This window comes from Pelophylax lessonae (genome assembly GCF_965119305.1).
Source record: "Pelophylax lessonae genome assembly, chromosome: 4".
NCBI classification, from domain to species: domain Eukaryota; kingdom Metazoa; phylum Chordata; class Amphibia; order Anura; family Ranidae; genus Pelophylax; species Pelophylax lessonae.
In genome coordinates this window covers 332,234,052-332,257,434 of record NC_138771.1, presented here as the reverse complement: position 1 = coordinate 332,257,434, position 23,383 = coordinate 332,234,052, and the positions used below count along the sequence as shown (strand labels likewise).

General features: G+C 42.8%; 1 protein-coding gene across 1 annotated transcript in view; it reads left to right on the top strand.

The window, feature by feature from the left end:
* Positions 1–5,583: 5,583 nt before the first annotated feature.
* Positions 5,584–23,383, top strand: part of NEURL1B (neuralized E3 ubiquitin protein ligase 1B) — a 101,819-nt gene continuing 84,019 nt past the window's right edge. The window contains exon 1 of the mRNA XM_082255916.1: positions 5,584–5,835. Coding sequence (XP_082112042.1) covers positions 5,805–5,835 — 31 coding nt within the window. The 5' untranslated portion in view covers positions 5,584–5,804. The remainder of the gene's footprint in view (positions 5,836–23,383) is intronic.

Here is a 23,383-nt window from a genome sequence, read left to right as displayed (position 1 = left end):
ACTGGAGCTCTGCTTTAAGTGCAGTGGGGGCCAGTGGAGGCAGGGTGTACGGTGTTAGTTTCATTTCTTGTGAAAAAGTGAATGTACACAGAGGTACCTAGAGAACCTGAATTATGTCTGATTTCTGCTAAATCATTACATTACAGTAACAGTGCATATTTTTAGCATGGATTACTGTAGTAATGTCACTGGTCCCCCCAAAAGTGTAAAAAAAAGTCAGTTAGGGGTCAGATCTGTCTGCCGCGATGTCGCAGTCCTGCTAAAAATCGCTGCTGATTGCCACCATTAGTAGTAAAAAAATAAAAATAAAAATTACATAAATCTTTGAGAACTGCAGCAGCCTTCCCCCCACCCAAGTGAGTGGGGGCGCCCCTTCACAGAGTAGGCTTAGAGGACGACTTGGCTGATCTATGGGTCCAGGGCTTTTCCTGGCCCTGCCCTGAAGGCTTGGTTCTGGACCCAGATTGTTGCGGCCGTCGCCACTGTTTGAAATAAGAAGCATTGGTAGCATGAGTGCTGGGGATCTTAAAAGGACGACGCTTGTTCTTCCTTTTTACGGGTAGCAATGTACATCTGACCCGATGTCCGCCGGTCACTCGCGATCACCCGGTGGAGAGGGAGAAAGGCAGGAGGCTGATGTAAACAAAGCCGCCTGTCATTCTCCCCTGTGTAAGAATCATATGGTCCTGCTATGTAGGATCGTATGTCTCTGTTGTTACACCACAGCCACATCCCTTGACAGATAGAAGCACGCCCCTAGAGACACACTTAACCCCTGCATCACCAATAAAGTTAACCCCTTCCCTGCCAGTGTCATTTTTACAGTAACAGTGCATATATATAGCACTGATTACTGTAGTAATGTCACTGGTACCCCCAAAAGTGTCAAAAATGTCAGTCAAGGGTCCGATCTGTCCGCCGCAATGTAGCAGTCCCGCAAAAAAAAAAAAAAAACGCAGATCGCCGCCATTACTCGTTAAAAAAAAAAAAAAAAAAAACAACAAAAATGACAAAAATCTTTCCCTTAGTTAGTAAACGCAATAACTTTTGCGCAAACCAATCAAAATACGCTTATTGAGATTTTTTTTTTACCAAACATATGTAGCAGAAAACAAATTGGCCTAAAATGTTAAAAAAATTTGATTTTTACATTTTTTTTTGGGAATTTCATATAAAAAAATGTGAAAAATATTGTTATTTACGCTCTTTTTTTGTTTATAGCGCAAAAAGTAAAAATCACACAGGTGATCAAATACCACCAAAAGAAAGCTCTGTTTGTGGGAAAAAAAAGGACGTCAAATTTGTTTAGGTAAAGCTTCGCACGACCGCGCAATTGTCCTTTAAAGTCACGCAGTGCCGAATCGCAAAATAGGGCCTGGTCAGGAAGGGGGTAAAATCTTCCGGGGCTTAAGTAGTTAAATGGAAATCTGACTGGAATATTAAAGGGGAACCCTGACTGGAATATTAAAGGGGAACTCTGACTGGAATAATAAAGGGGAACTCTGACCGGAATAATAAAGGGGAACTCTGACCGGAATAATAAAGGGGAACTCTGACTGGAACATTAAAGGGGAGCTCTGACCGGAATATTAAAGGGGAGCTCTGACCGGAATAATAAAGGGGAACTCTGACTGGAATAATAAAGGGGAACTCTGACTGGAATAATAAAGGGGAACTCTGACCGGAATAATAAAGGGGAACTCTGACCGGAATAATAAAGGGGAACTCTGACTGGAATAATAAAGGGGAACTCTGACTGGAATAATAAAGGGGAACTCTGACTGGAATAATAAAGGGGAACTCTGACCTCAATAATAAAGGGTAGCTCTGACTGGAACATTAAAGGGGAGCTCTGACCGGAATATTAAAGGGGAGCTCTGACTGGAACAATAAAGGGGAACTCTGACTGGAATAATAAAGGGGAACTATGACTGGAATAATAAAGGGGAACTCTGACCGGAATAATAAAGGGGAACTCTGACCGGAATAATAAAGGGGAACTCTGACCGGAATAATAAAGGGGAGCTCTGACCGGAATATTAAAGGGGAGCTCTGACCGGAATATTAAAGGGGAGCTCTGACCGGAATATTAAAGGGGAACTCAGGTGCCATCTTTTTAGTCCATTGACTGTTTAAGATGGATCTGATAGCTGACGCCTTAGATTCAGTGATCTTTCATTGGGGTATGTAGCATATCTTCTTTCTTTGCAGTGAAATGTGGAGGGACTCTCCACAGTGACCATCACCTTTAGATACTCCAAAAAACAATAAGGTGAAACACCTTTCTCCTGCGCTTGGAATCCAAGCCTCCTGACCACACTCCTCCCGGGACTCACACCTGGCTTCTCAGATGGCTAAGGTCTTGCTGCCCATAACGGACTGGGGTAGTCCACCGGTACTAAAAGCAAAGAAAACAAAGAAAGGGCGCACCGACCTAGCGCATTATCCTCAATAAAGGCTTTTAGTCCATAACCGATTATTTGGACCTATCCGGACATTTGGGCAAATGAGCTCGATATGCTATATTTACATCTATGTCTGTGAGTAGCCATTTTTTAATGTTACACAAATAAAGCCTTTATTGAGGATAATGCGCTAGGTGGTGCGCCCTTTCTTTGTTTTCTTTGCTTTTACCATCACCTTTAGACACTGGTGAAAAAACTGAGATATTTCCTGTGTGGGAGGGGTTATACAGGGGGGCATCCTTGCTGATTGGTTGCCAGTGTCCTTCACCTGTAGGTGGCTATATAACCCAGATGTTTTGATTTATGGCTCTGTGTCCCGTGATGTACGAAAATACATTTTCTTTTTTCAGAATTGTTGCTGATTTTTTGCTTATAGCGCAAAAAATAAAAATCACACAGGTGATCAAATACCACCAAAAGAAAGTTCTATTTGTGGGGGGGGGGGGGAAATCGCAAAAAATGGGCTGGTCATTAAGGGGGAAAATCTTACGATCCAGAAGGGATTAAAAAAAAAAGCTGGTCTATGGTCATACACTGATCAAAATTATCAACACAACACTTTTGTTTTTTCCCCCATTTTTCATGAGATGAACAAAGATCTAAGACTTTTTCTACATACACAAAAGACCTATTTCTCTCAGATTTATACAAATCTGTGTTATGGCCGGAATACACAATTAGAATATCGCCCGATCATTCGACCACCGACTAATGAAAAAGCGTTCGTTGGTTGAAAACGTTGCCAACATACACGGGACGAATATCGCCCGACCGTTGACCGCCGACCATCGAAACAGTGTTCAGCGTGATGATGTTCTACAGATTTCAAATGAACGACCTTAACACCAACGTATAGAATATCATTCATTCGCAAAGGAGACGACAGAATTTTTCGTTTTTTTCAAACAGTATTTTTCGTTCACAATATCGATATCGGTCATTGATGGCTGGGCATTAACGAGTAGAATATCAGCCGATCGTTCGCTGAACGGAAATTTTCGGCCAATTTTCTTATCGTGTATTCAGGCCATTAGTGAGTACTTCTCCTTTGCAGAGATAATCCATCCACCTCACAGGTGTGGCATATCAAGATGCCAATTAGATAGCATGATTATTGCACAGGTGTGCCTTAGGCTGGCCACAATAAAAGGCCACTCTAAAATGTGCAGTTTTACTTTGGGGGGTCCGAAAACCAGTCAGTATCTGGAGTGACCACCATTTTCCTCACCCAGTGCAACACATTTCCTTCACATAGTTGATCAGGTTGTTGATTGTGGCCTGTGGAATGTTGGTCCACTCCTCTTCAATGGCTGTGTAAAGTTGCTGGATATTGGCAGGACCTTGAACACTCTGTCATATACGCCAATCCAGAGCATCCCAAATATGCTGAATGGGTGACATGTCTGGTGAGTATGCTGGCCATGCAAGAACTGGGATGTTTTCAGCTTCCAGGAATTGTGTGCAGATCCTTGTAACATGGGGCCGTGCATTATCATGCTGCAACATGAGGTGATGGTCGTGGGTGAATGGCACAACAATGGGTCTCAGGATCTCGTCACGGTGTGCACTCTGTGCATTCAAAATGCCATCAATAAAATGCACCTGTGTTCGTTGTCTATAAAATGCGCCTGCCCAAACCATAACCCCACCGCCACCATGGGCCACTCGATCCACAACGTTGACATCAGCAAACCGCTTACTCACTCAACACCATACATGCTGTCTGCCATCTGCCCTGTACAGTGAAAACCGGGATTCATCCATGAGGAGAACACCTATCCAAAGTGCCAGACGCCATAGAATGTGAGCATTTGCCCACTCAAGTCAGTTATGACAACGAACTGCAGTCCGCTCGAGACCCCGATGAGGATGACGAGCATGAAGATGAGCTTTCCTGAGACGGTTTCTGACAGTTTGTGCAGAAATTCTTTGGTTATGCAAACCGATTGTTGCCACAGCTGTCCGGGTAGCTGGTCTCAGACGATGTTGGAGGTGAAGATGCTGGATGTGGAGGGCCTGGGCTGGTGTGGTTACACGTGGTCTGCGGTTGTGAGGCCGGTTGGATTTACTGCCAAATTCTCTGAAACGCCTTTGGAGACGGTTTATGGTAGAGAAATGAACATTCAATTCACCGGCGACAGCTCTGGTGGACATTCTTGCAGTCAGCATACCAATTGCACGCTCCCTTAAAACTTGTGGTGGCATTGTGCTGTGTGATAAAACTGCACATTTTAGAGTGGTCTTTTATTGTGGCCAGCCTAAGGCACACCTATGCAATAATCATGCTGTCTAATCAGCATCTTCATATGCCACACTTGTGAGGTGGATGGATTATCTCGGCAAAGGAGAAGTGCTCACTAACACAGATTTAAGCCTCATACACATGCGTCGGAAATCGGCAGGGAATTTTCGTCCGACCGAACTGCCGATTTTCAGCTTGTTAGTATGATGCTTCCGACAACCGACTCCGACTTTTCGGCCAAAAAATATCTGGTGTGCAGGCTATAAAGTTTTCGTCAAAACACGGCCGATTTTCGTGCAGTCAGTACAGATTTCGACAGGGAAAAATCTAATGGTCGGCCGATAATCGTTGCGTGTGTACTAGGCTTTACACAGATTTGTGAATAATATTTGAGAGAAATAGGCCTTTTGTGTACATAGAAAAAGTCTTAGATCTTTGAGTTCAGCTCATGAAAAATGGGGGCAAAAATAAATGTGTTGTGTTTATAATTGTGTTCAGTGTAGTAATTCTTTTTTCTACCATCAATAAATAGGACTCCTCATCTCATACCAATACATGATCACAATTTTCTAGGACCAGGAAGGCCTGAAATGTTGTGTATAATAGAAGTGACTATGGTGATGATGAACTGGCATTCACATTTGATTTCTTGTGGCAATCAGGAAGGAAGGTGACATACATGGAGGGTTGCTGGATCAGTCTGTGTACAGAGATCCTCTTCCAATAGGAAAGTATAGAATAGGGTGAGGTTGTGTCATGTATTGGTCGCCCGATCTCTACCCCCCGCTGAGCCTCATCAATTCAGGATGAGAGGGATAGAGGCTGCGAGGGCGGGGCGTGTCTTGGCTGTCAGTGCGGCCCCGCCTCTCGTCGGTGATGGAGCGGCTGTGGCTGGAGATGTAGTCATTCGGCTCCGGCTGTAGCTGTGCACGGAGACTGCCAGCGGAGGAGTCCATAGACCGGGAGGACCGGCACCGATACCCGGATCTCTGTGCAGCCTAAGCATTTACCGGAAGAGAAGGATTAAATGGACCTTCAGTGGCCCGGACAGGGCTCAGTGATCTCTTGCTGCTGCTACAAGCGCTGCACCTACCGCTATGGGGAACACGGTGCACAAAACCCTGCCAGGTGAGCCAGCATTCGGCATCCTGGGACCAGTCCTCGGGGATCTATGGTGCCGATTACACACAGGAGGGGGACCTGTGTCATGTCCATCCTCCATGTGATATCCAGCCTGTTATACATGTATGGGCATATCTTATTTGGTGGATCATTGATGATTGCATGTCTGTGAGGAAGGAGAAATCCAGAGAATGGGATCAATGAGGGGATCAGAGGGATCTCCTGCACCCCATAGGATAGAGCGGAGTGGGGAACCGGAAGGATGTTTATTTTTGAAAAGACAAATGATCGCTGGTACCGATCTGATGTCTGACTCTGTATAGACAGACATACATGAAGGGGAGCAATGATCGGATCTGTATATACGATGTATGGAGGTGACCTGCTTGGCCTGTATAGAGCAACCATGGATGAGCAGTGATCACTGATCCATCTCCTGTCTGGTTCTGTACATACTATAAAGTATTGTATGTAGCTAAGCAGTGATCACTGATCGCCTGTCTGTCACTGTATATACCATGGCATGTAGCAATGTATGGAGGTGAGCAATGCTACATGCTGTATACACTGTGTACTCTGGCTCTGTATATACCATGTAGCAATGTATGGAGGTGAGCAGTGATCACCGATCTCCTGTCTGGCTCTGTATATGCTGTTTAGCAATGTATGGAGATGAGCTGTGATCACCGATCTCCTGTCTGGCTGTGTATATCCATGTAGCATTGTATGGAGGCGAGCAGTGATCACCGATCTCCTGTCTGGCTGTGTATATACCATGTAGCATTGTATGGAGGTGATCATTGATCTCCTGTCTGTCACTGTATATACAATGTAGCAATATATGGAGGTGAGCAGTGATCACCGATCTCCTGTCTGGCTGTGTATATCCATGTAGCATTGTATGGAGGTGAGCAGTGATCACCGATCTCCTGTCTGGCTGTGTATATACCATGTAGCATTGTATGGAGGTGATCATTGATCTCCTGTCTGTCACTGTATATACAATGTAGCAATATATGGAGGTGAGCAGTGATCACCGATCTCCTGTCTGGCTGTGTATATCCATGTAGCATTGTATGGAGGCGAGCAGTGATCACCGATCTCCTGTCTGGCTCTGTATTTACCATGTAGCAATATATGGAGGTGAGCATTGATCACCGATCTCCTGATAGTCACTGTATAGTTTGTCACTGTATATACCATGTAGCAATTTATGAAGGTGAGCAGTGATCACCGATCTCTTGTCTGGCTGTGTATATACCCTGTAGCAATATATGGAGGTGAACAGTGATCACTGATCTCCTTCCTGGCTCTGTATATACCATGTAACAATATATGGAGGTGAGCAGTGATCACCGATCTCCTTCCTGGCTCTGTATATGCTGCATAGCAATGTTTGGAGGTGAGCAATGTTCGCCGATCTCTTGTCTGGCTCTGTATATACCATGTAGCAATCATGTATGGAGGTGAGCAGTGATCACTGATCTCCTGTCTGGCTGTGTATATACCATGTAGCAGTATATGGAGGCGAGCAGTGATCACCGATCTCCTGTCTGGCTGTGTATATACCATGTAACAATGTATGGAGGTGAGCAGTGATCACCGATCTCCTGTCTGTCACTGTATATACCATGTAACAATGTATGGAGGTGAGCAGTGATCACCGATCTCCTGTCTGTCACTGTATATACCATGTAACAATGTATGGAGGCGAGCAGTGATCACCGATCTCCTGTCTGGCTATGTATATACCATGTAACAATGTATGGAGGTGAGCAGTGATCACCGATCTCCTGTCTGGCTATGTATATACCATGTAACAATGTATGGAGGTGAGCAGTGATCACCGATCTCCTGTCTGGCTATGTATATACCATGTAACAATGTATGGAGGTGAGAAGTGATCACCGATCTCCTGTCTGTCACTGTATATACCATGTAACAATGTATGGAGGCGAGCAGTGATCACCGATCTCCTGTCTGGCTATGTATATACCATGTAACAATGTATGGAGGTGAGCAGTGATCACCGATCTCCTGTCTGGCTATGTATATACCATGTAACAATGTATGGAGGTGAGCAGTGATCACCGATCTCCTGTCTGGCTATGTATATACCATGTAACAATGTATGGAGGTGAGCAGTGATCACCGATCTCCTGTCTGTCACTGTATATACCATGTAACAATATATGGAGGTGAGCAGTGATTACCGATCTCCTGTCAGTCTCTATAGAACCCAGTAGTAGTAGCAGCAGCGATGTATGGAGGTGATAGAATGTGATGTGTGGGCGGGGCCGCTGTGGATCTCTAGGTGAAGTGTGTGTGTGTGTGTGTTGAGGCTTTTGAATCTCAACGGCTGTGTGACAGTTTGCAATGCTGTGCTGGTTAGCAAGTAGCTGTCACAGAGCCAGCACACAGTAGGCATGTCCAGAGCCCAGGCAGGTGCCTCCTTAGATGTGAAAGTTGTGGGTGATGTGAGAATAGCTCCATTGATGGTTACTGTGTCTCCATTCCTTGGTGTGGGAGGACACAGGGACTTATGAAGTTCAGCAATCCATGTCTACACAAGGCAGCCTTGTATATCCTTCACAAGTCTGTTTTTTTGGGACTGATGTGGCTATAATGTCCGCAATCACACTAGACACAGGGGACATAAACTGACCCAGGCCATTCCTATTGGCAGAACCCCGCTGTATTGTGCTGAATCTGGTTCATGTATGTAAGAACTGCTCCATTTTTAAGTGATCTCAGTTGTGGGTGGCATAGACTGATAGTCACCAGCTGGCTTAATAAATCTGTGGGAGATTTCACTTCTATTGATCCTGACCGGATTCCCATCTACATTGGAACCTCTAGCTTGTGGTCAGCAGCTGCATTTTCCTTATAAAGTAGAAATTCAGCAAGAAGTTTTGAAACCAGTAAGTATGCTGGTACTTGGGGTGCAGAACTGGGGACCCAAGCACAGCACATATTGATGGATCCTGTTGAAGTTAACCCTATGATGAGTAGTGAAATACAGGTGGTTTTTAAAGTGGAACGCCACTCTTCTGATCAAAATTGATTATTTTTTATTCCTCGTGCAGCATTAGTGAATAGATAGGAAACTAGATCCTATTTTACCTTTTTTTCACATTTCTTCTGTTACTTCCTGGTTTCTTGGCTAGGCAAATGATGTCCTACATCCCAGAAGTCTTTGGGAGAGAAGGAGGGGTTTTTCCAGCTAAGCACACCGTACTGAATGCATGCTTGAGCTAAGGGCAGATGGATTCCATCAATATTTTGCCCTTACTCAATATGGCCATGGCCAGAAATGCTAGGGGTTTATTTTTCAAAGTTATTTCTTAACACAATAAAGCATGGAGACATGGGATGGATGGGGTAGTTTGCTTTGAATATTAAAACCTAAGTAAATAGGGTTTTTGGTTTGTGGTGTTCAGATACAGTGAAGATCCGCTATAAGTTAACCCTATGATGAATAGTGTGAGGCGCTCTTTAATTTGCCCCGGTGATGGATAATGTAAAGCCTAGTACATACTATCAGGGTTTTTTTTATTCAACCCAGTCATTGGCTGAGAGCGCTGATCAGGAGCGGATCGGCTGTTGGTTTTCCAGTATGCTCATCTGGCCGGCTTCTGTTGGGCTGGTTGCCATACACACAGACTAAATGTTGGCCAGGTTTTATTGAACCTGCCAATGTTGCCTGACATTCGGCCCGTGTGTACTAGGCTTAGGATAGGCAGTCTTTAACCTAACCCTCTGATTGGGTAGTGTAAGACACGCGCACTTTAAGTTGACTGCTTTGAATAGAGTAAGACAGGTGCACTTTAAGTTAATCCTATAATGAATAGTGTATGACAGGTGCTCTTTAAAGTAATTTGTAAAGTCTTGTGTTTTTTTTGTTAAAAATAACAAACATGTTATACACACTTACCTGCTCCTGTGTAGTAGTTTTGCACAGAGCAGCCTGGATCCTCCTCTTCTTGGGTCCCTCTTCTGTGCTTCTGGCCCCTCCCTCCTGTTGAGTGCCCCCACAGCAAGCAGCTTGCTACAGAGGCACCTAAGCCGAGCTGCAGCTCTGTGTATACATTTAGACATGGAGCTGCGACCTGGCCCTGTACCCTCTGGGAGCCAATGGGCAGCCGAGACACTCCTGCAACATCGCTGGATAGAGATGGGCTCAGGTAAGTATTAGGGGGGCTGCTGCACACAGAAGGCTTTTTTTTTTTTTTTTTTTTAATGCATAAAATGCATTAAGATAAAAAAAAAAAACCTTCTGGTTTTACAAACACTTTAAATTGACCCTATGATGAATAGTGTAAGACAGGTACTTTTTGCATAGTTACATATTGAGGTTGAAAAAAAAAAGACACCAGTCCATCCAGTTCAACCTATGATGTGTGTGTTTGCTGTTAACCATACATTGTATACCCCTGAATGTTGCGACCTTTAAGGTGCCCATCTAATAGTTTTTTTTTTTTTAAACTATCAATGCTTCCTGCTGATACCACTGCTTGTGGAAGAGAATTCCACATCCTTACTGCTCAGACAGTAAAAAACCCCTTACGCAGTTTAAGGTTAAACTGCTTTTCTTCTAGTTTTAGTGAGTGGCCCTGTGTCTTATTGAATTCCCTTTCTCTGAAAAGCTTGTTCCTTATGCTATGGTCATCACCAGTACGGTATTTGTACATTGATATCATATCCCCTCTCAAGCGTCTCTTCTCCAGAGAGAATAAGTTCAGTGCTTGTAGTCTTTCCTAATAGCTGATGTCCTCCATTTCCCTAATTATCTTTGTTGCCCTTCTCTTGACTCTCTTTAGGTTAACCCTCAGAATAGTGTAAGACAGGTACTCTTTATATGAACTGTTTGATGGGTAGTGTAAGACAGATACTCTTTATATGAACTCTTTGATGGGTAGTGTAGGACAGGTACTCTTTATATGAACTCTTTGATGGGTAGTGAGGGACAGGTACTCTTTATATGAACTCTTTGATGGGTAGTGTAAGACAGATACTCTTTATATGAACTCTTTGATGGGTAGTGTAGGACAGGTACTCTTTATATGAACTCTTTGATGGGTAGTGAGGGACAGGTACTCTTTATATGAACTCTTTGATGGGTAGTGTAGGACAGGTACTCTTTATATGAACTCTTTGATGGGTAGTGAGGGACAGGTACTCTTTATATGAACTCTTTGATGGGTAGTGTAAGACAGATACTCTTTATATGAACTCTTTGATGGGTAGTGTAGGACAGGTACTCTTTATATGAACTCTTTGATGGGTAGTGTAGGACAGGTACTCTTTATATGAACTCTTTGATGGGTAGTGAGGGACAGGTACTCTTTATATGAACTCTTTGATGGGTAGTGTAAGACAGATACTCTTTATATGAACTCTTTGATGGGTAGTGTAGGACAGGTACTCTTTATATGAACTCTTTGATGGGTAGTGAGGGACAGGTACTCTTTATATGAACTCTTTGATGGGTAGTGAGGGACAGGTACTCTTTATATGAACTCTTTGATGGGTAGTGTAGGACAGGTACTCTTTATATGAACTCTTTGATGGGTAGTGAGGGACAGGTACTCTTTATATGAACTCTTTGATGGGTAGTGAGGGACAGGTACTCTTTATATGAACTCTTTGATGGGTAGTGAGGGACAGGTACTCTTTATATGAACTCTTTGATGGGTAGTGTAAGACAGGTACTCTTTATATGAACTCTTCGATGAGTTGTGTAATGGCACTTTTCCACTGCTAGTACCGGCTCGGCTCTACTCGGCCCTGCTTGGCCCGGTTTGCTTTTCCACTGCGGTACCGCATGGTATAGTGTCGGAACGGTACGGTACGGTATAGGTTTGCTTTTCCACTAAAGTAGTACTAAAGTTAAGTGGGTGGGATAACAACGGGGTGGGTGTGATTCTCTGACCAATCAGTGGCTAGTAGTGACTGCATGCAAAGGATTGTGGGATATGGTACCAGTTTGGTACCTGTTGGAACCACAATCGAGTAGGTACTGTTTTTTCAGAGCCGTACCGTTCGGTTCCATGCAGTGGAAAAGCAAACCTATACCGCACCGAACCGTTCCGACCCTATACCATGCGGTACCGCAGTGGAAAAGCACAAAAGCGTGCCGAGCCGGTACGGTTCTATGCAGTGGAAAAGCGCCATAAGACAGGTACTCTTTATATGAACTCTTCGATGAGTTGTGTAAGACAGGTACTCTTTTTATATGAACTCTTTGATGGGTAGTGAGGCAAAGGTACTCTTTATATGAACTCTGATGGGTAGTGTAAGACAGATACTTTTTATATGAACTCCTTGATGGGTAGTGAGGGACATATACTCTTTATGTGAACTCTGATGGGTCTTGTAAGACAGGTACTCTTTTAAGGTAACCCTATGATGAGTAGTGTATGACAGGTTGGCTGATCTGGAGGAAGCACCATATCAGAACTACAGTCGGGTAACTCTGATCTTTGCTAATATGGCCTGGGGCAGTGATACTAGTCTTCAGTGTTTGGATTCATCCATTGGTTTTGGAAAACTGGGTATATATAGAAACATTCCCATCCACTACTACTATAAATCCCTGTTCTGATCTGAGTAATAGTATAATAAAGCTGGTAAAGGTTCTCATATCCATATTATCCTGCCAGGTTGGTTTATTTCTTTATTTATGAAATATACATTATTGTCCCATGTTGATATTGGAGAGCATATCCCTATGAACATTTTTCTGGTCATTTGTGCTTTCCAGTGGGCAATAAATCCATTTCAATCCCATTCCTATGAAATAAACCTCCATCGTCTATACGTAACCCTCTCCCTGAGCTGCAATATTCATTGGATGTATTGAAGTGATGCCATGGATCATCTAACACTTGGCAGAGAGTCCTCGCTCTGCTTTCTTCATAGACTGAGATAGGACTCCACACTCAGCAGCCTGTGCTGGAACTTCCACATTGGCTTCTTTTGGTCACCTTTTGTTCTTTTTATTCCATCTTCTGCTTGAAATATGTTATTATCCCGTAACTGCACAGCCAGGCTGCCGGTTATATTGTGGTAAAAGCTTTCCCGATCGTGGTTACGATAGCTCGATGGGTTTCCCCTTGAAATAAAGAAAGCTATAATTCATATAGGCGAATGTGTAACGAGGGATTAGAAAGATTAGCAGTTTCACATAACCAGATCATGGTAGGTCGCCATTAACCCTTTCTTCTCTTGAAGTCTGGAGTGACGCTGTTCTGGAGTAAATGTTTATTGGGGAGATCTGAGGGTTCCAATGCTACTAAACCTTTGATGGACTGACAATGGGGTACAGGAAATTTGGTGTATCAGTTACAGGATCATTTTATGAGAATGCTTAATTGTTGTATTTATTATTATTATTATTAGAATTTTTTTTAAGTGTACGGCTATCCTTAGTTACTGATTCACTCTTCTTTTTTTGTACGTGAAGGTGGTAGACTTCTGCAGGAGCTAGCTGTTATTCCTTAGCAGGGATTAGCCGTAGAATTTAAGAGGGGACAGATGCCACGAGGACGCGGCTGCCATTGTTCCACACTTGCTGCACACATGCTACAAAGGAACAAAAAACAGCTGAGATGCCAAAATTAAATCGGAGATGTGACATCCAAGCATTGAGCCTGTTCTGGGCAGAATTAGACCCCCCACTAATGACTTGTCTGTTTTTAACCTTCTCCTTTCCCAATTTAAGCCACTTGAAGATCAGGCCTTTTATAGCACTTTTTGTTTAGATGTAACAATCAGAACATTTCTAACAGAATTGTATATCATTTTTTTTTTTTTTTTTTTTTGTTAAAGCAGAGGTCCTAGAAAATAACTTGGTGGGTGTTGAAATTTATTCTGTCACATTGTATTTGCACTGTGGTTTTTTTTAAACACAATTTTTTTTTTTTTTTTAATTTTAATTGGCAAAAACACAATATCATGCCCAACTGTTTGGTAAAATTTAAAAGATGTTGTTACGCCGAGTATATAGTTAGCAAGTATGTCACGCTTTAAAATTGCACATGCCCATGCAACGGCAACAAACGTACATTTTACTATCCATAGGCATTGATTTAAAAGCCTTTACATGTACACAGGAGGTCTGGTGCTAGAATTGCTACTCATGATCTGACGTTTGTGGTGATACCTCACATGTGTGAGATGATCGCTGTTTGCATGCATGTGGGACCAACGCATGCGTTCGCCTTTGCTTGTGAGCACAGGTGGGACAGGGGCACTTTAAGACCGCATTCACACTGAAGCGGCACGACTTCGGGGGCCACCTGTGAAGTCAGTGCACCGCGACTTCGGCGCGACTTGCACGGACTTCACATAATTGAAGTCAATGCAAGTCGCTCCGAGGTCACCCCGAAGTAGTACAGGACCCTTTTTCTAAGTCGGAGTGACTTGTGTCACTCCTATTAGAACGGGTCCTGTAGCAGTGCATGGACCGCGACTTGTCAGGCTGACAAGTCGCGGCAGTGTGAATGGAGACTCATTTTTCAATTTTTTTTTTTTTTTTACATTTATTTTATTTTTTTACTTTACTTTTTTATTTATTTTTTTACACTGTTGCTTTAATTTAATTTTTTTTAATCCCTTTTATTGCCGTCCAAAGGAATGTAAACATCCCCTGTGAGAGCAATAGGCAGTGACAGCTACTGTTTATGTAGAGTCCTGGGGTCTATTAGACCCCAGATTGCTCCTCTGCCAGTAAAAGCATTTGGTCACACCAAGATCGGTGTGAGCAAATGTTTTTCATTTTTAAAAATGACGCCAATTACATCCAGGGAAGCCAGAAGTGATGTAAACTCACCGCTTCTGGTTTTCTATATTATATTGGTAAACAGAGCTGTTCCGGTCTCTGGTTTGCCTCTATGATCAGCCAGAGGAAGTGCTGGCTGATTGATCAGGTGTCCCAGTAGAATAGGACAGCTCAAAAAAGCTGCAGAAGGGGGTGGGGGGTTGGTGGTATGCCCTCTACCGATGCATGTAAAAGCAATCCAGTGGCTAGTTAGCTGCTAGTATTGCTTTTTACAAGGGAGCCAACTGTCAGCTCTAAAAAAAAAAAAAAAAACAGTACTGGGATGATGCCTGCAGCTGCAGATATCACCCCGATATAACCACCCTAAAGTCCAGCGACGTACCGGTACGTGGCTGGTCGTCACCTCATCCTTACCATGGGCTAAGGAAGATCACCTTATTTATAGGACTGCTTCTTAGTTTCATTCCACCAAATTCAAACCTCCATTGATCATCAGTATAGCATAATAACGTTTTGTGCACATGTACGTTTTTTTAAATTCTATCCATTGATTTTGTACACAGTTGAAAACGATTTGTATAAGTTAATTTTTTTCCTTGTCTAGATAAAATGCCTGTAAACATAATGGTTGCTTCATCTGTAAAGTGTCTGTTGATATGTTGCTTGTTAAAATGTCAAGATTGCATACAGACCAGAACTAACCGGCAATTTATATAAAGTATGTGTTTTTACATGCGGGTTGTTTATGTTGGTAGATCCAAGCTGCTCATGTATTTTTGTTACAAAAAAAAATGTGTATTTCTGCATGAAAGAATCAGACATTTTTCTTTTAAAAAGCCAAAAGCATACGGACAATGAGGGCCCCCGGCAGATGGTTTGTGTGTAGGGAAATTGTGAGCTTGTCAGCTGGCCGTCCAGGATAAATCTTAAAGGCTGTGCCCCTGCCAATGAAAGCCCTCATGCTTTAACTCGATTCATATCATGGATTTGGAATAAGTTTAAAGGTCTCTCTGGCAGGTAGAGTTTCATTGAACTTACCTGAACTACTTAGTGACAAGACTATTTCCCACTATGCACATTGGAGGTTCATGTGTTTAGAACGGATATTTAATCTGGGAAATGGTTCAAACGGGGTTGTTACAAAGTTACCCTTTTTAGGAAGTTTCCTTCTGATTTTTTTTTTTTAACTCGCAAGTGGAGCCATTCCTAAAACGTGCTTGAATCAATGTCAGAATAAGCAAATCCTACTACCAAAATGGATATTTTTGCAATTTAATAAAATGCTCTCCCCCCTTTCCAAAGGCTTAGGCCACATGGTCTCTCGCCACCATTCATTACGGCAGAGCATGCATTGTTTTCAATCAGCAGTGAGGAAAAAAAAAAAAAATCAATAAGGCTGGCTCCATGTATATCGATAATTATAGACTATGCAAGGTTATTAATACATTAGCACAAATTGAAAGACTGTTTACATTGTATGGATTTTTTTCACATCTAAGAAAACATACAAACACTTACATTCCCCTTTCCATAAAAGTCATAGCGTGTTATTTCTAGGATAAAGAATGCTGTTTCTCTTAAAGAAGGCATCGTAACCAAAATGTAAAGCTTACCTGCAGGTTCAAAAATGAAAAGCACAACCATTTTCAGGAAAATTGCATAGTTGTATTTTTGGCTGTGAGCTCCACCCTGTATGAAGCCCGATTTGTGGTCATTCCTATTGACCCCCTCTATGCCCACCCAAAGCCACTCTCACTCACCCATGTCCTACTGTTTGTTTTCTCTTGCGTTTTTCTTTTTCCCCCAGAGCTTCTATACAAACATCTCCTCTCCTGCAGTCAGTTCTCTTCCCCTAACTCTTTGTCAGTCTCCTTTTTTCATGCCACTTTTATTCACATCTCCTCTCCTGCAGTCTTTTCATTTGCCCTTACTCCCGCTGCTTCTCCTCTTACTGCTGTCATTCTTTCCTGGCAAGACTAGGGCACGGGCATGGCATGTGTTGTGCGCTCTATTTTATTTTCTAATTTATTTTATTTCAGGTACTTCCATAAAAGAGCAAAAAAAACAATGTGGGGGTACCATCATCCCAATATCAAAATACTGGAAAACCGGAGACCCCCCCCCCCCCAATGGTCATCCGAATTAAAGAGAATGGACTATCTCGGTACCCATGGATTTCATACAACAAAGGTTAAGACATAAATTGGAAATGGTATTAGTACAAATGTTTCCAGTAACATTTGTACTAATAACATTTTTAATTTATGTCCTAATCCTTGTTTTATGAAGTCCATGGGTACCGAGATAGCCTATTATCTTTATTTTGGATGACCATCGAGGGAGGTCTTCAGTTTTTTAGGTACTTGTATAGCACCATCAATTTATGCGGCGCTTTACATACATTCTACATTCACATCAGCCCCTGTCCTCAAGGAGCTTACAATCTTAAGGTCCCTAACTTGCATTCATACTAGGGCCAATTTAGACAGGAGCCAATTACCCTACCAGCATGTCTTTGGAGTGTAGGTAGAAAAACCGGAATACCCAGAGGAAACCCACACAGGCACATGGAGAACATGCACAATCCAGGCAGGTATTGCAGTGGAAGAATATACTATTTCAATCATTACAGGCCACCCCTTGCAACAGTAGTGACATCCCCAAATCTATTTGGGGGACATTTAAAACTGGAGAAGCCAGAATGTGGAACAACCAATCAGCTCATATCTTTAGTTGGTTCAGTTAAGCTTTGAAAAAGAAAGGTGGAAGCTGATTGGTCGACATGCACAGCTGCAGTAGATTCTGGCTGCACCAACTTTCAAAAATTCTCCTCACTATATATCCCCTACTGAGCAGCGTGATCGAAGGGGGGGGGGGGGGGGGGCACGCTAACTCGGCATCCACAGCACCATTTGAAAAGCAAACAAAGTGCCACTGGGAACTGAAAGAACCTGTGATAAATATACTTCTTTAGGTGTTTACTGGTTGTGCTATTTTGTGACATACTGTAGTGATATCATAGCACAGAAGACAGTAACCTAGCAAATCTATATTAACCACTTTACCGCTAAGTACTTGAAGTGGCTCGTTCCCTTCTGACGACGTAGACCAACGTCGCCAGACTCCTTCCCTGGAGTGTTTACATTCACAGCGGGAGTCAGGCCAGGGGAGGAGCAGGGCTGCACTGCCCCGATCGTCGGGGATCTAGTGTGGAGATCCGCCCGCCTGTGTAAACACAAGCGGGCGGATCTCCTCAGTGACAGGGAGTGACAGATCGGACTGTTCAGCATAGCTGGACATCCGATCTGTCCCTGTCTCACACAGTCACCTCCCCCCCCCCCCCCACACGTCAGTAAGCACCAGGCATACATTAACCCCTCCCTCTCCAATAAAATTAACCCCTTCACTGCCAGTGTCATTTTTACAGTAACAGTGCATATGTATAGCACTGATTACTGTAGTAATGTCACTGATACCCCCAAAAGTGTCAAAAATGTCATTCAAGGGTCCGATCTGTCCGCCGCAATGTCGCAGTCCCGCAAAAAAAATCGCAGATCGCCGCCATTACTCGTTAAAAAAAAAAAAACACCAAAAATGACATAAATCTTTCCCTTTTGTTAGTAAACGCAGTAACTTTTGCGCAAACCAATCAAAATACGTTTATTGCGATTTTTTTTTTTTTTTTTTTTTTTTTCTTTTTTTTACCAAACATGGGTAGCAGAAAACAAATTGGCCAAAAATTTAAAAAAAATTGGTTTTTACATCTTTTTGGGGGGGAATTTCATATAAAAAAATGTTAAAAATATTGTTATTTTTTCAAAATAAACGCTCTTTTTTTGTTTATAGCGCAAAAAGTAAAAATCGCACAGGTGATCAAATACCACCAAAAGAAAGCTCTGTTTGTGGGAAAAAAAGGACGTCAATTTCGTTTGGGTACGGCGTCGCACGACCGCGCAATTGTCAGTTAAAGTTGCACAGCGCCGAATCGCAAAAAGTGGCCCAGACGTAAGACAGCAAAATGCTCTAGTGGTAAAGTGGTTAAAAAATCACTTTTTGTATGACTTTCCAATGTGCTTTGTATGATGCCCATCCATTCTGATTATCTAAAATTCCTTTAATCCTATCTGTCCAATGAACTTGCCTTGGTAGCCAGTAAAGGCACTGTCGTAGGACAGAAGAGAAAGTATTTCACAGCCAATCAGACTCCGCCTTTCCTTTTTTTTTTTTTTTTTTTTTTTTAAGTAATTGTGTTCTTTGTTCAACATCATAATAAGGGGGTTGTTAATTAAAGCTAAAAGTAATCTATCTTTTTTTTTTTTTCTCCCATGGGAAGCACCAGCTGCAGTGTTATTTTATTTATAAGGACATTTTTTTTTCTACTCTATTCCATTATATTCTAACAAGGATGAAAAGATTGCCTTAATTTGTATGTAACATGGCCAAATATTAAAAATTGCAGACCAAATGTTATTCAAACATTTCAGAATTAAACAGCCTAAACATAAAACGATAAAAACAACCAGCAAGATTTAGTGGTATCAGTAATTATACTGTTTTTATTTAAGGTTTGGCCACTTTGCCCTCTCAGTTGCTTTTGTAGCACTCATGTGGGTTGCCCAGCTGCTTGCAATCTATTTGTGGCTTTCTGATGTATTCAAAGCTGGTTTTATAGTGCAGAACGTTAAAAATGCCATGTGTCCAGCGTTCTTGGAGTCATTTACTTGGGCTTTTCATGTCTACATAACAGGACAGTGTTTACATGTTGGCTTCCCTTTCAGGATTTTATGATCTGCCACACGCTTCTGCCAAGAGACATTAATTCAATTAATCTGTGCCCTGAAAGTCTTTGCCGTGTGCATGGTATAATGTTTATGCATGTGCCAAAATGGTGATGATGAACGAAAGTGGGAAATAAAAGAAATAAATAGCATGGTCTTTGCTCTATGGCAGTGATGGCACCCCAGATGTTTTGGAACTACATTTCCCATGATGCTCTTGCACTCTGTAGTGTAGTTGAGCATCATGGAAAATGTAGTTTCAAAACATCTGGGGTGCCAAGGTTCACCATCACTGCTCTATGGCATTGATAGAGCCACTTGTTTTTTCCATTGTGCATGGGTACATTTTACACCAGCCCAGAGTTTAGCTTTAAAGCCCCACTCTGGGTTGTTGGAAAAATGTACGCATGCAGTGGGATCATTCCTGTACTGCATTGTTTTAATGCTCACTTGCCTGGTGGGAAGGATTAAATACAAATAATGAAGGAATACCACTCAAGGTGAGTAGTCCCCAAGGACACCTTGTTTAGCACAGAGAAAGGGTGCTGGGTCTGCATGCATAGCATAAGGAAATGAAGAAGTCTGGACGGCTGCACTGTGATGCAACTCGCATTTATTGGAATAAATAAAATCAACAGAGCATTATAGAGGTATTGTTTACTTGTATGGATTGGGTCTGCAAATAGCAAAACGATTCAGGATGTGTTGCTAACACCATACCATGGGTTAATCTAATCATCTTCTATTATTGCTTTGGCCGCCCTGGTCTGTATTAAATTTAAGTGCATCTGATTAGGCTCAGGGATTGTATCCACAATTGTGGTCTTTTACATCTATATTTACCTTGGGTTCAGTTATGTGTACTGTAGCTATGACTAAGCACTACTGGAGGTACGAAACGCATCAGTCGTTTTTGTTCCTGTACCTCTATGTTGTATGGATTTTATTTATTCCAATAAATGTGAGTTGCGTCCAGACTTCATTTCCTTATTAAATACAAATACTTTCCCTATTCCTTGCTCCCTGCTCTCCCAGAACTGCTTCACATTGCTGCCTGGCCAATCGCAGCTCAGTGATGTTATCAAGTACAATGCAGAACCAGCAGTCCTGCTTCGTACTGGAAGACGGTGAGGGCCTGCCCACATTCCAGGAGCATTTGATAGCACTGGGGAAAGAACCTGCTGCCAGGGGTGGAAAGTCTTTGTATTAAATATTTGCATTGCAGGGGGAAACCCATTGCATGGGTAACTTAACACCACCTTGTTGTTGGGCTTTAAAAAAGATATTAAAGGAAATTAAAAAAACAAAAAACAAACATGTCATACTTGCCTGCTCTGTGCAGCATATTGGCACAGAGCAGCCACAATCCTCCGCTTCTGGCCTCTCCCTCCTGCCAAGTGCCCTCAGAGAAAGCAGCTTGCAATGGGGGCTCCCAAGCAGGCTCACTCCCGAGACGCTGCTCTGCGTGTCCATTCACAAAAAGAGCCTCGGCTCAGCCCCTCTCTCCCCTTATTGGCTCACTGGCTCTGATTGACCGCAGCAGGAGCCAATGACTCCCACTACTGTCTCAGCCAATGAAGAGGCAGAGTTCCTGCATAGATACAGTGCAGTCAGTGAGTGTTGTCACCCTAGTGTGTTATTGGCAAAATCACCTGGTAGAAAAAAAAGAAAACAAATGCAACTACTACATCTAAGGACTGTTAAAGTGGTTGTAAACCCTTAGATTTACCCACTGAAGTAACTTGCCTCGGATGATGCACGGAGATGAAACAAATCCGCCTACATGAGATGAAACAAATCCTCCTACATAAGTTGTGCTTATCTGCAACCCTCCCTATTCTAAAGTTATTCAAAGTGCACATTTTATACAGAATTTCAGAAATGCACACAGCACAATACAGAGAGATAGCGGAGTAATCTAAAACCTGAATGGAGGGACTGGATCCTCCTCCCTCCTTCTCTTCCTCCCTCCTTCCTCTTCCTCCCTCCTTCCTCTTCCTCCCTCCTTCCTCTTCCTCCCTCCTTCCTCTTCCTCCCTCCTTCCTCTTCCTCCCTCCTTCCTCTTCCTCCCTCCTTCCTCTTCCTCCCTCCTTCCTCTTCCTCCCTCCTTCCTCTTCCTCCCTCCTTCCTCTTCCTCCCTCCTTCCTCTTCCTCCCTCCTTCCTCTTCCTCCCTCCTTCCTCTTCCTCCCTCCTTCCTCTTCCTCCCTCCTTCCTCCTCCAACATGCACAGCTGAGGCTTTCAATAACCTGCTAGAGAAGGGGGGGGGGGGGGGGGAGAAGAAGCATCTTCTGAGATTGCCTGATAGCAAAGGGAGGAGAGAAAAGCTAGAAACCACACTTGGTGCTTTGGATTGAGTCAAGTACACACTTTAGAAGGATATGCTTTTTTCACTTCAAAGGTTTAAGTTCAAATCTATTGCATTTTTGTTTTAGAACTGATCCACACTGGGAACGCGCTGTGCATTCCTGTGCAATTCAGATGTAGTTCTATGCAGTGCGATTTCAGCCCATTTATTTTGAAATTGCACCGCACCAAAACTAGCGCATGCACTACTTTTTGAAACTCGCAGCAACTCAATCACATGGCACTTCTGTACTATGTAATCTGATGTAGGCAAATGAAATGTATTTGCAACTTGCATTTGGGGTGTCATTAACTTAATATTGAAACCTGCTGAAGATCGCAACTACAGTTTGTTCCCGCACCGTGTTCTGGTGTGAACTGGCCCTTATGATTTAGACACGTTTAGTTCCTAAAGCAATAGTAAAGCCTGCTTTATTTTTAACTACAGGTAAGCCCATAAGGTTTACCTGTAGGTAAATTGAATATCTCCTAACGTTCACTGTTTAGGAGATAGTCCTCCTGCATGCAGCCGCTGACGTCACCCGTGCATGCATTCTGAAGGCCAGGTATACCGTGCTGGTCCTTCAGAGCTTCTTCCCGGGAACCGAGGACTCCGCGCATGCATGGGAGTGACGTCATCGCAGCTCCGGCCATTTGCAGCGGGGGAAGATGTCAGCCCTCTCAGTGGTGACCGGGCGCCGCTGGAAGGGCTTTGTTCTAAGGTAAGTTTTTCATATTGTTCTAGTATGCAATGCATACTAGCACATTATGCCATTGTCTTACAGGTGGTTTTTTTTATTTTTTATTATTCTGCAGTGGTTTACTATTGCTTTAATGCATGAAGAAAGATGCTGTTAACCTTATTCCTCCAAACCATATTCCAGTTCAGGCCCTACCAATTTCTCCGGGTATGCCTGTTCATTTTTGGTACTCAGATTTTTGATAGTCCTACCAGTCTAGTTGCTGCGGTAGTGTAGAAGGAGGCATGAACTGAATTCCTTCAAAAATCCAGGCTAAGACGTGCAGCATGTATCCTGTACTAAAAGCATAAAGTCGGATAAAGAGCAAATATACACATTAGAGGTATTAAAACAAAAAAAAAAATTGGAGAATCGATGAGTGGCGCTATTGGCAGCTAAAACACTTGGTGGCTTCTTTGCCAAAACCGTTAAGAAGAGAAGACTTGCTCCCTTTCGAGCAGATCTGCTCCTCTGAGAAATATAAAAACAATGTATCAAATATATATAAAATACTGGTTGATATGACAGGGCCAGCGGTACCGCCATTCATCGAAAAATGGGAGAGGGAATTGGGAACACGAAACAAGGATTTTCACTTGGAAAAAAGCTTAAAACTAATACACAGTTCTACAGTAGATGTGAACACAGTTGAAATGAACTACAAATGCATTGCAAGATGGTATATTACCCCCGACAAAGCCCACAATTGCCAAAAAGAAAAATCAAAAAATTGTTGGGAGGGGTTGTACAGAAGTGGGTACAATGGCCCATCTATGGTGGGAATGCAAAACAATTAATAAGTTCTGGAAGGAAATTCTAGGCCAAATTAAAAACATCACGAAAATAGAAATCCCGGAAGAACTTTGGTATTGCCTATTCCATGGTATAAAAAACTCAATAAGGCAATAC